The sequence below is a fragment of the Schistocerca americana genome, chromosome X (assembly GCF_021461395.2).
Source record: "Schistocerca americana isolate TAMUIC-IGC-003095 chromosome X, iqSchAmer2.1, whole genome shotgun sequence".
NCBI lineage: Eukaryota > Metazoa > Arthropoda > Insecta > Orthoptera > Acrididae > Schistocerca > Schistocerca americana.
Genome location: NC_060130.1, coordinates 610,546,603 through 610,559,605, shown reverse-complemented (window position 1 = coordinate 610,559,605; position 13,003 = coordinate 610,546,603). Strand labels below are relative to the sequence as shown.

General features: G+C 37.7%; 1 protein-coding gene across 1 annotated transcript in view; it reads left to right on the top strand.

Annotated features, from left to right (window-relative positions):
* The window catches only part of LOC124556456 (protein purity of essence), a 443,522-nt gene that overhangs the window by 340,534 nt on the left and 89,985 nt on the right, over nt 1-13,003 (top strand). The window contains exons 57-62 of the mRNA XM_047130407.1: nt 3,615-3,759; nt 5,497-5,694; nt 5,788-5,962; nt 7,258-7,492; nt 12,390-12,609; nt 12,721-12,888. Of these exons, the coding sequence (XP_046986363.1) occupies nt 3,615-3,759; nt 5,497-5,694; nt 5,788-5,962; nt 7,258-7,492; nt 12,390-12,609; nt 12,721-12,888 (1,141 nt within the window). The remainder of the gene's footprint in view (nt 1-3,614; nt 3,760-5,496; nt 5,695-5,787; nt 5,963-7,257; nt 7,493-12,389; nt 12,610-12,720; nt 12,889-13,003) is intronic.

Here is a 13,003-nt window from a genome sequence, read left to right as displayed (position 1 = left end):
ACATTGCCCTGCATGGAGGAGAGGAAGGAGGGATTCTGGTATTTTCTTCTCAATCAAATACTCTCGAAATCCTCTAAGCATTCCTCTCTCTGGAAGACCAAAATGACAACAACATAAGGTTTTTATACTTCGTTTTATCATATGATATTCCGCGATTTTTAGGCCACGTCGATTAGTCCAATACTTCTGCACATTCAGAGATAGCAATATCGTCTGTCTGCAGATGATGATTCTCCATCTGCTGTTTTAAACAACCATAAAATCTGCTTGGCTCAAGATGTCCTGTGTTGTGCAGGGTTGTTCTAGTTGAGGACAAATTAGCAGGTGGGTCTGGTCTTGTGTTGTTCCACACTCGCAGGATGTATCGCCATTTTTGCATGTTGGTCTTGCATAGAGGAACGCCCACCCAAAGATGATTGAGCGATCTCCAAATAGGGTAGGGCAAGTCGCTTTCACCTGGTGATGCAGTTAGACTCTGGTGTTCCCTCAGAACATAACTATGACATATCAATTCTTTTGTGCAACTTTAAAAGTAGTGTGAAATATATTTGCTGTCACCTCCTGTTCGTTTTGAAATGCCTTAGTGCAGGCATTTTCCAAAGTCTTCTATTTAGCACAAAGTAGTATTTGCGCAGCAGCTTGATGAATGGAAGTTTGTTTTTAATATTCCCCCTCCCCGCGAAGAAATCATCTCATCTTTTCTTCAATCACTTGGAGATGCCACAGGTATGGTAGCCAACAGTTGTGCAGCGTTTATGCCTTGTTTATTTCTTTCTTTGTCCAAATTTCTTACTACTTTGCAAATTTTGCAATGAAGTTTTTTGTTTGAAACGATCAACCAGTCATTTGTCTCCCAAAATGCAATTTCTTGAGCCAAGGTCCAACATTCTAGATGATCACTTGACTTTCTGTTGTGCGTAAGTTCATTGACTGTATTTTTACCCATGGGTCCAGTATTCAGGTTTACATCTTTTGTCATCCACTGACAATGTCGAAATTCCAGACTTTTCCTTCATACAAGAATTATTAGCAAGTTTTACCTTTTTAGATGCAGGAGAACAAGTAAAATAGTTCGTTATTTTGCTGCTCATCTTATCTGAAACTCTTAGGCTAACTTGCAATGAAAGGCAGGACACACTGTACAGTCATGCATATAACCTATGAGAAAGGAACGGTAAGTGATTAATAAAGTATGTAATGTCCCACATGTCGGCTCACTCACAGAACAATGAAGTTGACTCACTGACAGGGTGCTAGAGATTCAGTTACTGAGATTGGTTGCCTGCTGAAGCTCTCCAGCATTGTGAAGAACTTACTTTGCGGACAGAAAAGTTTAGGGGTAATCGTCTGCAATCATTCCCCCAGAAAAAATGCTCTGGATGTATGTCAAATTAGAATACATTAAAATATGAAATATTGGACAATTTGCTGAATACAAGTAAAATTGCAACAGTACATAGCATTGGAGGGCTGTTAAACAAATTGGACTGACTGGGCACCTTAGAGAACCAAGCCAAAATATTAGGTTTTATATACAAATGATCTCACTAAAGTTTTGTTTACATTAAGTTGTGGGCTGGCCAGTGAGAATAAAATCCCATTTGTTCATTATTTCAGTTTTAGTTGTAGACAAAGTTGTTATGAGGTAGCTGGTCATAAAAGGGAATAAAGGTTTCAGGAATTACTGCAACCAATCACTGTTTTTTCTTCAGTTTTCGTTTATTCATGACTGGTTTTGAATCGCCTGGCGATTCATCACCAGATGATACAATTTAGTTTGGAGTATTGTTTGGGTCATGCTCCTGTGGCAAATACAGAGACGAAAAAGTGAGCACAGTATGTGGGAAGAATATTAAGATTGTAAGATTAATTTGATGGTATTACTCACTGTTTTTATTCTTGTTGCAAGCACTGCTCTGGAAAACATAATGTATGCTTTCCAGTATCATTAAATATCAAGTGAAACAGACACTTTTCCACTGTTGGTGACTCCCACATACTTTACAACATATAAACAAACCAAAGAGTGTGGCTGTTGTCTCCAAAGAGTTTTGTTGAGGCAGAGATTTTCTTTGTTCATTTTTCCTTTTGTGTGGCATTTGTAATAAAATATATATTTATTACATGACTTTCTTTAAAAAAAATAGTATTATGTTTCGACATTGCAAATTTTTTTATGCTATTTACAAAATCTACAACAAAGTGTTTAGGACAATATTTCTGGTAGAGAAGTTCTGTTTGGCATGTTTCTCATTGCTCAATAAAGAGGATAGTATACGTATGGGGAGGGGAGGAGGGAGAGAGAGAGAGAGAGAGAGAGAGAGAGAGAGAGAGAGAGAGATAGAGAGAGAGAGAGAGAGAGAGAGAGTAAAAAAGAGGCAAAGGGGATGGTGTTTAGGTGAGCATGACCCCCACAATACTTCAAACTAAATTGTATCATCTGATGATGAATCGCCAGGTAATTTGAAACAAGTCATGAATAAATAAAAACTGAAGAAAAAACGGTGATTGGGTGCAGTAATTTCTGAAACCTTTAACAAGAGTGTCACAGTGTTCCAGATCCAGAATGGATAAAAGTTTTATAAGAGGGAATGTTTCCCTTCAGTTTTAAAGATTTGAAAACATTGTTGGGACGCTTCCTTCTAATTTTAAAGCTGTAAAAATAGTGTTGGAAAGGTTCCTTCTAATTGTTTCTTTCTTGGGACTTATAAGTTCAGTGCTATTACTTTTTACTTGCTCCTCATCGATGATCATATTTATGTATTTGAGAGATATTTGGCTTTTAAACAGAAGTGTCGTACACAGTCTTTACACTCACATCAGTTGAGAGAAATTTTGAGGTTAGATGATTTCTTCAAGAATAAGAATAAGAAGAAGAAGATAGGTAGTGTATGGAAATTAATAATAGTGGAACATATCACTGACTAGCAAGATTAGGCTTCCTGGATTCCTAGTAGCATACTCCACCCTATCCTGCCCATCCACCCATCCCTGCACATTCTGCTGTCTTTCTTTTTTTCTTTTATTCTAAGTGCGGAAATTGGAAGCCAAATTCCATTTTTCATTTAGGAATCTTCCACCAATAGTGTAAAGACTTTAACATTGTTTGTTTAATCTGCCTATTCTACTATGACTACTTGCATATTTTATTGTCATATATATTATACATGTAAAAGACCAAGATGATTATCTTTCCCCACATTCTTTCCTTTAAATTGTCATTCAGCAGTCCAAAATAACATTTTTATTGGTTTAGTTCAAGTAAAGAGTTGTTTAGATACCTGAATCATCCCAAAAAGGAAAGTAAAGTAATGTGATTTCAGAAGCTTGACATGACTTGGAAATGATTGCATGGTACATACTATTTGTTCACATTATCTTTATCTATTGTTTCCTTACATCTGTATCAAGAAAAATTTGTAGTCTTCAGGGAGGGCCTGTGTATGCTTTGTATTCTGCTAAACTTTGCAAACAAATGATGGAGTGGTATTAGCCTTATTGCCATTATCGTTCAATGTTCGTTCATGGTTCAAAATATATCATAATGCTGTATTAAATCACATCTACAATGACATTTTGTATTATGTGTGACATTACGTGTTTTGTTTTTACAGGCACTCCCAAGAAGCAGAGTGTGATATATTATTGGAGATTATGTGGAGCTTATGGCCTCAGTTATCAGCTTTTGGTCGGAAAGCTGCCCAGTATGTGGACTTGTTGGGCTATTTCACATTAAACACAGAAAATCTTCCTAGGGATGTAAGTTGTATAATTGTTTCAAATATGTCTTAAAATAATCAAAAAGCAGTGAAAGCTTTATGTAATGATCTGTCCCATTCAGTGGCATTCTAGTTGTGAGAAAATCAGATATCTTTGAAAGAAACACACACACACACACACACACACACACACACACACACACAAAAAAGAAGCCTTTATCTTAATGGGTAACAGATATGTTCAGAATTATGACAGGTGTAAAATCAATATGTAGATGGTGTGCAGTTACATCGACCTTTACATTCTACAGCTTATTGTAGAGCATCATTAGATTCAGCAACAGTGGTGGAATTTTCAGAATATTTCAGTACCAGCACAATTCTTCACGGGTGATACTAATTAAAATAAAATTCAGTTACAAGAACATTTAATATAATTATTATCTCATCCTACTGTCATTGTTATAGTAACCCAGGTTCACCTTAATGCAGTTGTTACAGGAACTTGTATTCAGGATGATGGCAGATAAAATTGTGCTTTGACCAGCCAGGTTTGTGTTTCCTGTGGTTTCCCTAAATTGCTTAAGGCAAATGCCGGGACAAATCCTTCCTTCTTGTTTCCAATATATAAACTATTTTATTGTTTTTTCTAAACCCATTGAATACAGATACAAAAGTTCAATCTTTTTATGCAAATACTGATGTTTAAATGATCACTGGTATTATACTGCACTGGTGTCGGTGATTGTCCATGGATTTTAAAAATTCACACAAAAATGTTGTTGTGCTAAGTCTTCATTACATCAGGTTACACTGCCATAAAAGAAGCTCCCAGAAGGTGGGTGAAACAAAATGAAACTTCATAGAATGAGAAGGTGTGTGATATTACCTCATTGGTTACAAAATCTACTCATATTTACAGTGGAGTTGACAGTATGAGCCCACTTACCAGTATGGTGTTGCACCCCGTCTGGCCTGGCTACATGCAATGATTCAGTTGGGAAGGGAATCCGGGACCTGTTGTGTACTCTCCTGAGGGGGGGGGGGGGGGGGCACAATAAGGTGAGGCTCCCTTATGGTTGTCAGATATGATCGACTGGTATCTTGACATTAAGTTTGTGTACCCTTATGCTCCCATGCAATCCAACATTGGGCCACTGTCACATCCGAATGCCCCACAAATCTGGATATTACATGATTTGACCAGTGGCAAAATGGAGACCCATAATAAGGCCTCTTTCAAATGTGTCAGGTGCTGATAATACTGTCTTTCACAAGTACGCAGGATTCTTGATCACTCAACATCTGACTCTGTTCACGCTCTTTATGGATTCTACCAGGCTTGGTAACACCACTAAGCACAAATAATACTAATGCATAGTGTGGCTGCTCTACCTGTCACAGAAAATTGCAACTCTATAATCATTTACATACCTGCCAATTGTCTTCTGGGTGAATTTTCAGGCAAATTGTTTGTTTAACCTCTAGAGCACTGTTGTTTATTTTGCCAGATATATTGTTTTTAGTGCCACTTTGCTATGATGTCAGGTTATTTAACTTCGTAACTCATGTGAAAGGGAGGGAAATCGGTACATTTGCTTCTAACAACATATGGAGTCCATATAATCTGTCTCAGTGGAGAGAGAAACCCTTTATATTTTTGTTTGTACTTCTGTATGTTCAATACTTTCTGTTGCAGGACTTTACAACATAAATGTTGTAAATAAGATCTTGTAAATTCTTGGTGAACCATGATCATTTTTGGCTGTGTCCACAGCTGTCGGAGTATGTAGAAGAGGCTGTGAATTTACTGCAAGCCCAGAACAGAGTTTTATCTTGTCATCCTAATTCCAATCTGTACAGCCAAGTGGCACAATTTGTGGAACTTGATGGTTTTTATTTGGAAAGTGAGCCATGCCTAGTGTGTAATAACCCAGAGGTACCATATACCTCAATTAAACTTTCTACTATAAAGGTAAGTACAGTAAATATCATTGTGTGTGCTATGCTACAATTGTACTATGCTGTAATTTTTTAGTTTGTATTTAAAAAAAACCTGTTGTTACAGATTGATTCAAAGTTTACAACTCATACTCAGATTGTGAAACTCATTGGAAGTCATACGATTAGCAGAATCACACTTCGTATAAGTGAATTGAAAAGGACAAAAATGGTGCGAACAATCAATATTTACTACAACAATCGAACAGTGCAAGCTGTTGTTGAATTAAAAAATAAACCAGGTGAGTCTGAAATTTGCAGGTTTACCAGAATACTAATTAAGGTATAAGGAGCCCAGTGAAACCCCACTTCTACACTTTTCAAGGGTCTTTTTAAAAAATGGTGTAAAATGCAGGAAAATGTAAAATGTGGAAGCCGTAAATGTTATTTTCCATTTTTGTAGTTTGTGTGATATAGTTCCATAATAGGCATCAAAATACTTGTCAAGGGCTCCTTTATTATCCAATAAAGATTATCTGAATTTTGTACTAAATTTAGTCACTGACATAACTGGAACTGGTAACTGTCTGGGAAGCAGAAATGTTTTACTTAATTCGATTCATCATAATCAATGTTTTTGAAAAGCATGCAGTTGTGTCATTCATTATTTAAGTAATCAAATACTGCATTACTTACGTATTTTTTCGTGTTTAGCACAACACTTTTTGAGAATTTATTCTCTTTGTCAAGTGTGAATATTTACATAAGTATTTTGTATGATGATTGCACATATGCTGTTCTATGTCTCTTGCACTGCAGTCATCTCTTTGAGGTTATAAGATACTGTGCCTCCTCCATTATGCAGAAAACCACACACATGCAAACTATCACTCATACTGTTTGTGTGTGAAACAACAAAAAATACTTACGTAAATATTTTAGCTTGGCAATGAGAATAAATTCCCGAAACATATTTTGCTAAGCATGGAAAAATACATAACTGTTGTAGTGTTTTGTTATTTAAATCAGAAATGTTTAAGCAAAGCAAAGACATCAAGAAATGCTACAAGTGGCCAAACAATAAAGTATATGAAATATGCATTCGAGGTATCATGATGATCATAACATTCATGAAGTTGCACGTGCACAGTAGAGACAGTTTGAAAACAGTCGGGGTCGGTCATCATTCAAATGGACCTAATTACTCACATCACCTACCGCACCAAGTAGAGCTTGACAGCAGCAAGAGATAAAATATGAATTATTTAGACTTTCACTGATCCAGAGTTGCTGACTGTAGCATCCTGGTGTTAAGAAACTTAATCACGTAACATTCACAAACACTACTTGAAGGGCAACACTATAACAGTATCATTTTATGAAAATTATAAATGTGTTAACACAAAATTCAGTGCGAATTAACATTGTCCACATCGGAAATTTGTCGGGGTTGATAAAAAAAAGTCATAGATGTCTGGAAAACGTTAATTCTCGGAATGTAAAAGTGGGGCTATACTGTAGTTGAAAGTGTATAAACTGAAATTTTTGATATGCTGGATTGCGTATCACCTGCTAATTTATTTGGTGTTTCTTGTAGCTATGTGGAATAAAGCTAAGAAAGTGACGTTGACATCTGGACAGACAGAATCCAAAATTGACTTCCCATTGCCAATTGTTGCATGCAACCTTATGATCGAGTATGCAGATTTTTATGAAAATATCCAGGCCTCCACAGAAACACTCCAATGTCCAAGGTGTTCAGCATCTGTACCTGCTAATCCTGGTGTTTGCACAAACTGTGGTGAAAATGTTTTTCAGTGCCACAAATGCAGGTAAGATCCTAAATCTGTTTGTTGCTCTCCTGTATCTGTTTGTTGCTCTACTGTGTTAGCCAAACCATTGTGTCTATGTGGATGTGCTAAACATTACACTGAGAATACATATAACTTTTAGGTGAGAAGTTTCATTAATTTTCTGTTAGTTTCAATTCTTGAGAAACACAGGTAGTATTATCTTGGTGGAATTGCATTTAGATTCAGGACTGACAAATCTGAACTTTCATGAACCATTTGATCATGTGAGGCTGATGTCACTGCTGTTTGTATTGTGGTTTTATTGCACCTAGATGTAAAATAGTATGTAGCTCTCTGCATAACAATTAAATGAGTATTATCAGAGTTCAGTGTAATTTTTTGTCGATTGCTGAAGAAATGCTAACCCTCTTTTTGTTCTGGTTCATTACTAACAATAAACCTTTTCAGTAAGTACACTGTCTGACAAATAAAGTGAAGCACCTAGAAGTCAGGGTTAGATGTCAATGTAACTTCATTCACTTAAAACACCATCAGCTGGTAAATAAATGTTTAAAGTTGTATTCTCTGTGACAGAACAGCCACCAGAGTGCATTTGTGTTTGTATGTATTGTGGTTACCAGGCCCAGCAGAGTACTGTTATATAAGAGCTTGAACAGCATCAGATGTGGAGTTATCACTGTGAAGGACACAGAGATGCCGTGTACTCACGTTAACGCACTGTTATTGGCAACTAACGGGGGGAGGGGACTCATTGTGGGTCTCCATTTCACTGGCTGGTTAAAGTGTGCAGTATCTAGAATAATGGGGCATATGGATATGACAGTGGCCGAATATTAGACTGCGTGGAACGTGAGGGCAGACATGCTCATCGTCCAGCTTCCTATTGATGGCATCTGATCATCACAAGGAAGGATCTCTATATCCTGCACCAGGCACATTGTAACCCCGTCACATCTCCACTTGCCATCTGATAAGAAGTGATGGACTCACCGCAACATAGTATGACATCCAGCACCATTGTTTGGAGACTAGCAGCAACCAGAATGGGGCATTACTGTCCTTGCCATCAACACCACTCTGTATTTGGAGGTGTGCTGTGACCAGAAAGTATGGACTGCTGATGAATTGCACCACATTGTGAACAGTGATGAACTGCAGTTCTGCACTGCACCAGATGACTATTGTCAACAAGTGTGGTGGTGACCTGGGCAGAGGTATCATTCTTCCTGTGTGTTGGAGAGGCACAAAAGTATTACTCTTGACATGATGGTGTGGGGATCCATTGGGTATCTGTTCAGCTCACAGCTGGTAGCGAAGAGGGAATCTGACTGTACAGTGGTACATCAGAGACACCGTGCGCCCTTATGTGTTGCCTCTTCATGCGGCAGTATTGTGGTGCCACTTTTCAGCAGGACAATGCTTGTCCACATGACTCTGAATTGTCTGCATGATGGTGAGGTACTCCCATGATTAGGAAGATCTCAAATGACAACTCAATCCCAATGCCAGTTTCCAGTATATCAAGGACCAGTTACAACAGTTGTGGGCTAGAGAAGGTACAATGGTTTTCTGACACCCTTTCCAACTGAATTGGTGCATGCGTTCAACCTGTGGAATGCAACTTCAAACTTTTAAGTGGGCTCATGCTGCAAGCTTCTTTCTAAATTTGCCTCTTATTTTGTAACCAATGAAACAACAGCACATACTATCTGAATTTGTGAAGTCTCATTTCGATTCCTTTTCCCATTCTGGGTAAAAATTTTTTTTGTCAGGCAGTGTATGTGTTTGGGGATGTCAATGTAGAATTGATAGACTTGAATTCTACTTCACTATGTGACAGTTGAAGATTGACTGTTACTTAATGTAATTTGAATAGAATTTCTCTCTATTTGTTATGATACAGATCCTGCTGAACAAGGGGTTTATCATCAGAGGCACAGTGAGGCTTTCCTGGCTATATCTTAAGATTTAGTGAGTTTTATGTCCCATTGTTTCAGAATTCATTGCTTTCCATGCTATACTAATAGGAGGTCATTTTTAATAACTTTAGTGAAGTCTTGACCACACTTTTATTTTTCATCATCCTCACGCATTTTGACTTTCCGTCATTTTCAAAGGCTACAGAAATACAACATATAACTGGTACCAGACAATATTAAAATATGATGTGTTTCACCATTGATAAGTGGCATATTACAATGACTAGAATTTGACTTCCTAGCTTACCATTTCTATGTTAGTCATACAAAAACATTAGATACATTGTATCACGTCAACATTCTCGAGCACGAGACAATTGTAACCTCCTACCAAGTGAAAAAACCACCAGGCGGCGCTGGGTGTGTGGTACATGCTGCAATTTGTTTTTGTGAACAATCAATTTTCTTCATTCCAACGTATAAAAAATTTCATCAGTTATTATGGGAGTTAGTTACAATGTTTTACTAAAGATCTTACTTTACAGAACGATGTGTTACAGGTTCTCAACCCCCCCCCCCCCCCCCCCCCCCAATACAGTGGAAGAGCACGTTTATTGGCGCTGGGCCAACAGTCAGTTAACAAACAATTATTTTATTTACAACTTACAGCACATAAATTACTACCATAAGTAAAATTTTGTGAAGATTTAATAAAAGTTAAAATTATATAGATTACTAGAGGGTTGCAAGGGAATTGCTTAAAGTTGGCCCACTTAAAATACCGTCCATAGACTTTCTGTAGTTGTATTACAATAAAATTGTTTTCTGTAAATAACAAACACTGTAGATCTCCATGTCGCAACTAAGGGAAGGGGAGGGGTCAAGGGATTAACAATCAGAAGATACAATCAGGGCTGCCAAATGCTCCCCATTCACAAGTGTCTGCTTAGCGCTGTTGTATTCTTAGTATGTAGCTGGGATATGGTCCATGTCTCGACAGGTAGTATATAACTCCCTTGGTGGGAAGGAAGTATGTCATTCTTAACGTTCTTTTATGTTAGGAAGAAACTGGTAGATTCTCCTCCCTTTCTTACTAGGAACGTTCTGTATCAATTTGTTACTGTCCACCCCTGGTAGCTGCATGGTCATCGTGACGGAATGTCATACCTAACAGCCCGGGTTCGATTGCCGGCTGGGTCGGGGATTTTATCCGCTCAGGGACTGGGTGTTGTGTTGTCCTTATCATCATCATCATCATCATCATCATCATCATCATCATTTCATCCCCATCAACACGCAAGTTGCCGAAGTGGCATCAACTCGAAAGACTTGCACCAGGCGAACAGTCTACCCAACGGGAGGCCGTAGCCACACGGCATTTCCAATTGGTTATTGTAATGGCAAATTCAGAGAGATGTTAAAATTCAGCAGGCTATGTTGTTTCTGGATCATTTCAGTTGTTCACCATTATTTTTTTGCAATATGAGTATAATAATTGTTTTGCATAAATTCCTCACTGTTATAGCACAAGATATTAACAAATTTGTCAATAGCTACACAAATAATTAATAGATCACTTCTCATAGGCTAATGTTTGAAGGAATACAAATGTCCCAGAATGAAGTTTTCAGAATGTGTCCTGATACAAAACTTCCTGGCAGATTGAAACAGTGTGCCAGACAGACTCAAACTTGAGACTTTTGCCTTTTGCTGACAATGGTCCTGAGTTCAAATCTCAGTCCAGCACACTGTTTTAATCTGCCAGGAAGTCTCATGTGTACCATGTTTGAGAGGGATGTAGACCATCCATATTATAGTTTACTATAAAGTGTTTTTGTAGTGCAATTTGTCCTATTAAGTCATGTGATGAATGAGATATGCAAACTGTTTGTGATATCACTTAATTTCATTGGCATTAATTTTGATCTACAGAAATTACTTTTTCATTTGATTATTGTTGTATGAGATCTCTTTGATAGCTTCCTGTATGATTTGTTCCTTACAGTGTGAGCTCTTCATCACAGGAGGAACACACGCAGATTGTTATGTAGAGTGTACTTAAAGTCCGGGGACACTTTCAATTATTTATTGCACAAGAACTAAACATTGTACAGATGCCATACATATTGCATTTTGAAGAGAAACTCTGAAAGTTGTTTTTTTTACAAATATTCGATAAGCGAACCATGAGTGACTCTGCAGACATCAATATGGTAATCGAATTCTTGCCATACCCCTCCCAGTATGGCATCGTCGACTGTGGCAGCCGCTTCCCGTGTTCTCTCCAGGAGAGAGCGGGTGCTGCTTACTGCGCAGTTGAGTGCCCCACAAACCAAACATCATCATTGTCACAGCTTACATTATATGTGGTTTTTTTAACTATTATTTTTGTAATGGAACCCTCAGTAACACATTTCCTATTTCCACCACAAATAAAACAATTATTGTTCTAATGTATGTCCCATTGGTATTGTTTTTGGTATTATATACAGAGGTTCTCAGTCTGCATTGGCGTTAAGCTGAAATGACATTAAGTAACTAGATGCCAAAATCATGTTTTCGACAGAGGAGGTTCTGCTCAATTTTATTTAAATGTAAATATGTTATCCAAAAACAAAGATGATGTGACTTACCAAATGAAAGTGCTGGCAGGTCGACAGACACACAAACAAACACAAACATACACACAAAATTCAAGCTTTCGCAACAAACTGTTGCCTCATCAGGAAAGAGGGAAGGAGAGGGAAAGACGAAAGGATGTGGGTTTTAAGGGAGAGGGTAAGGAGTCATTCCAATCCCGGGAGCGGAAAGACTTACCTTAGGGGGGAAAAGAGGACAGGTATACACTCGCGCGCGCACACACACACACACACACACACACACACACACACACACACACACACACATCCATCCGCACATACACAGACACAAGCATGTTATCCCTCAGATTGAGTACTTGTAGATACTTGAATTCTCTAAATTGACACTTTTTACAGGGCAATTAACTATGATGAAAAGGACCCATTTTTATGTCATGCTTGTGGATTCTGCAAGTATGCAAAATTTGATTATTCCTTGACTGCAAGACCATGCTGTGCAGTGGACAAAATTGAAAATGATGAAGACCGTAAGAAGACAATTTCTGTTATAAACACACTCCTTGAAAAAGCTGACAGAATTTATAAAACTATCATGACAAATAAACCAGCGTTGGAGGTAATAATACATTTCTTTGGGTTTTAGGAATTTTGTAATGTAGAAGCTTGAAAGAATTGTTGTAAATGAAGTTTTCATTAAACCTTTATTTGCATCTGTCTTAATTTTAAGCTCCTGTTACTGAAAATCAGTGAGCACCGTTTGGACCGCACAGTTGAAGATGGAATACAAACTGGAAGTTCAGGAAGCACACAGGTTAATCGCGCTATCCAACTGTTAGCGCAACGATATTGTGGTGAATGTAAAAATTCATTTGAAGAACTAAGCAAAATTGTGCAGGTACTTGAGAAACTTTTTGTGTTTTATCTTGAATTTATATAGGCTCTATTTAAATATTTGAAACCAGGTGTAGTTACATTCATTCCGATATCATTGCTGTGAAATTGCAGCTACC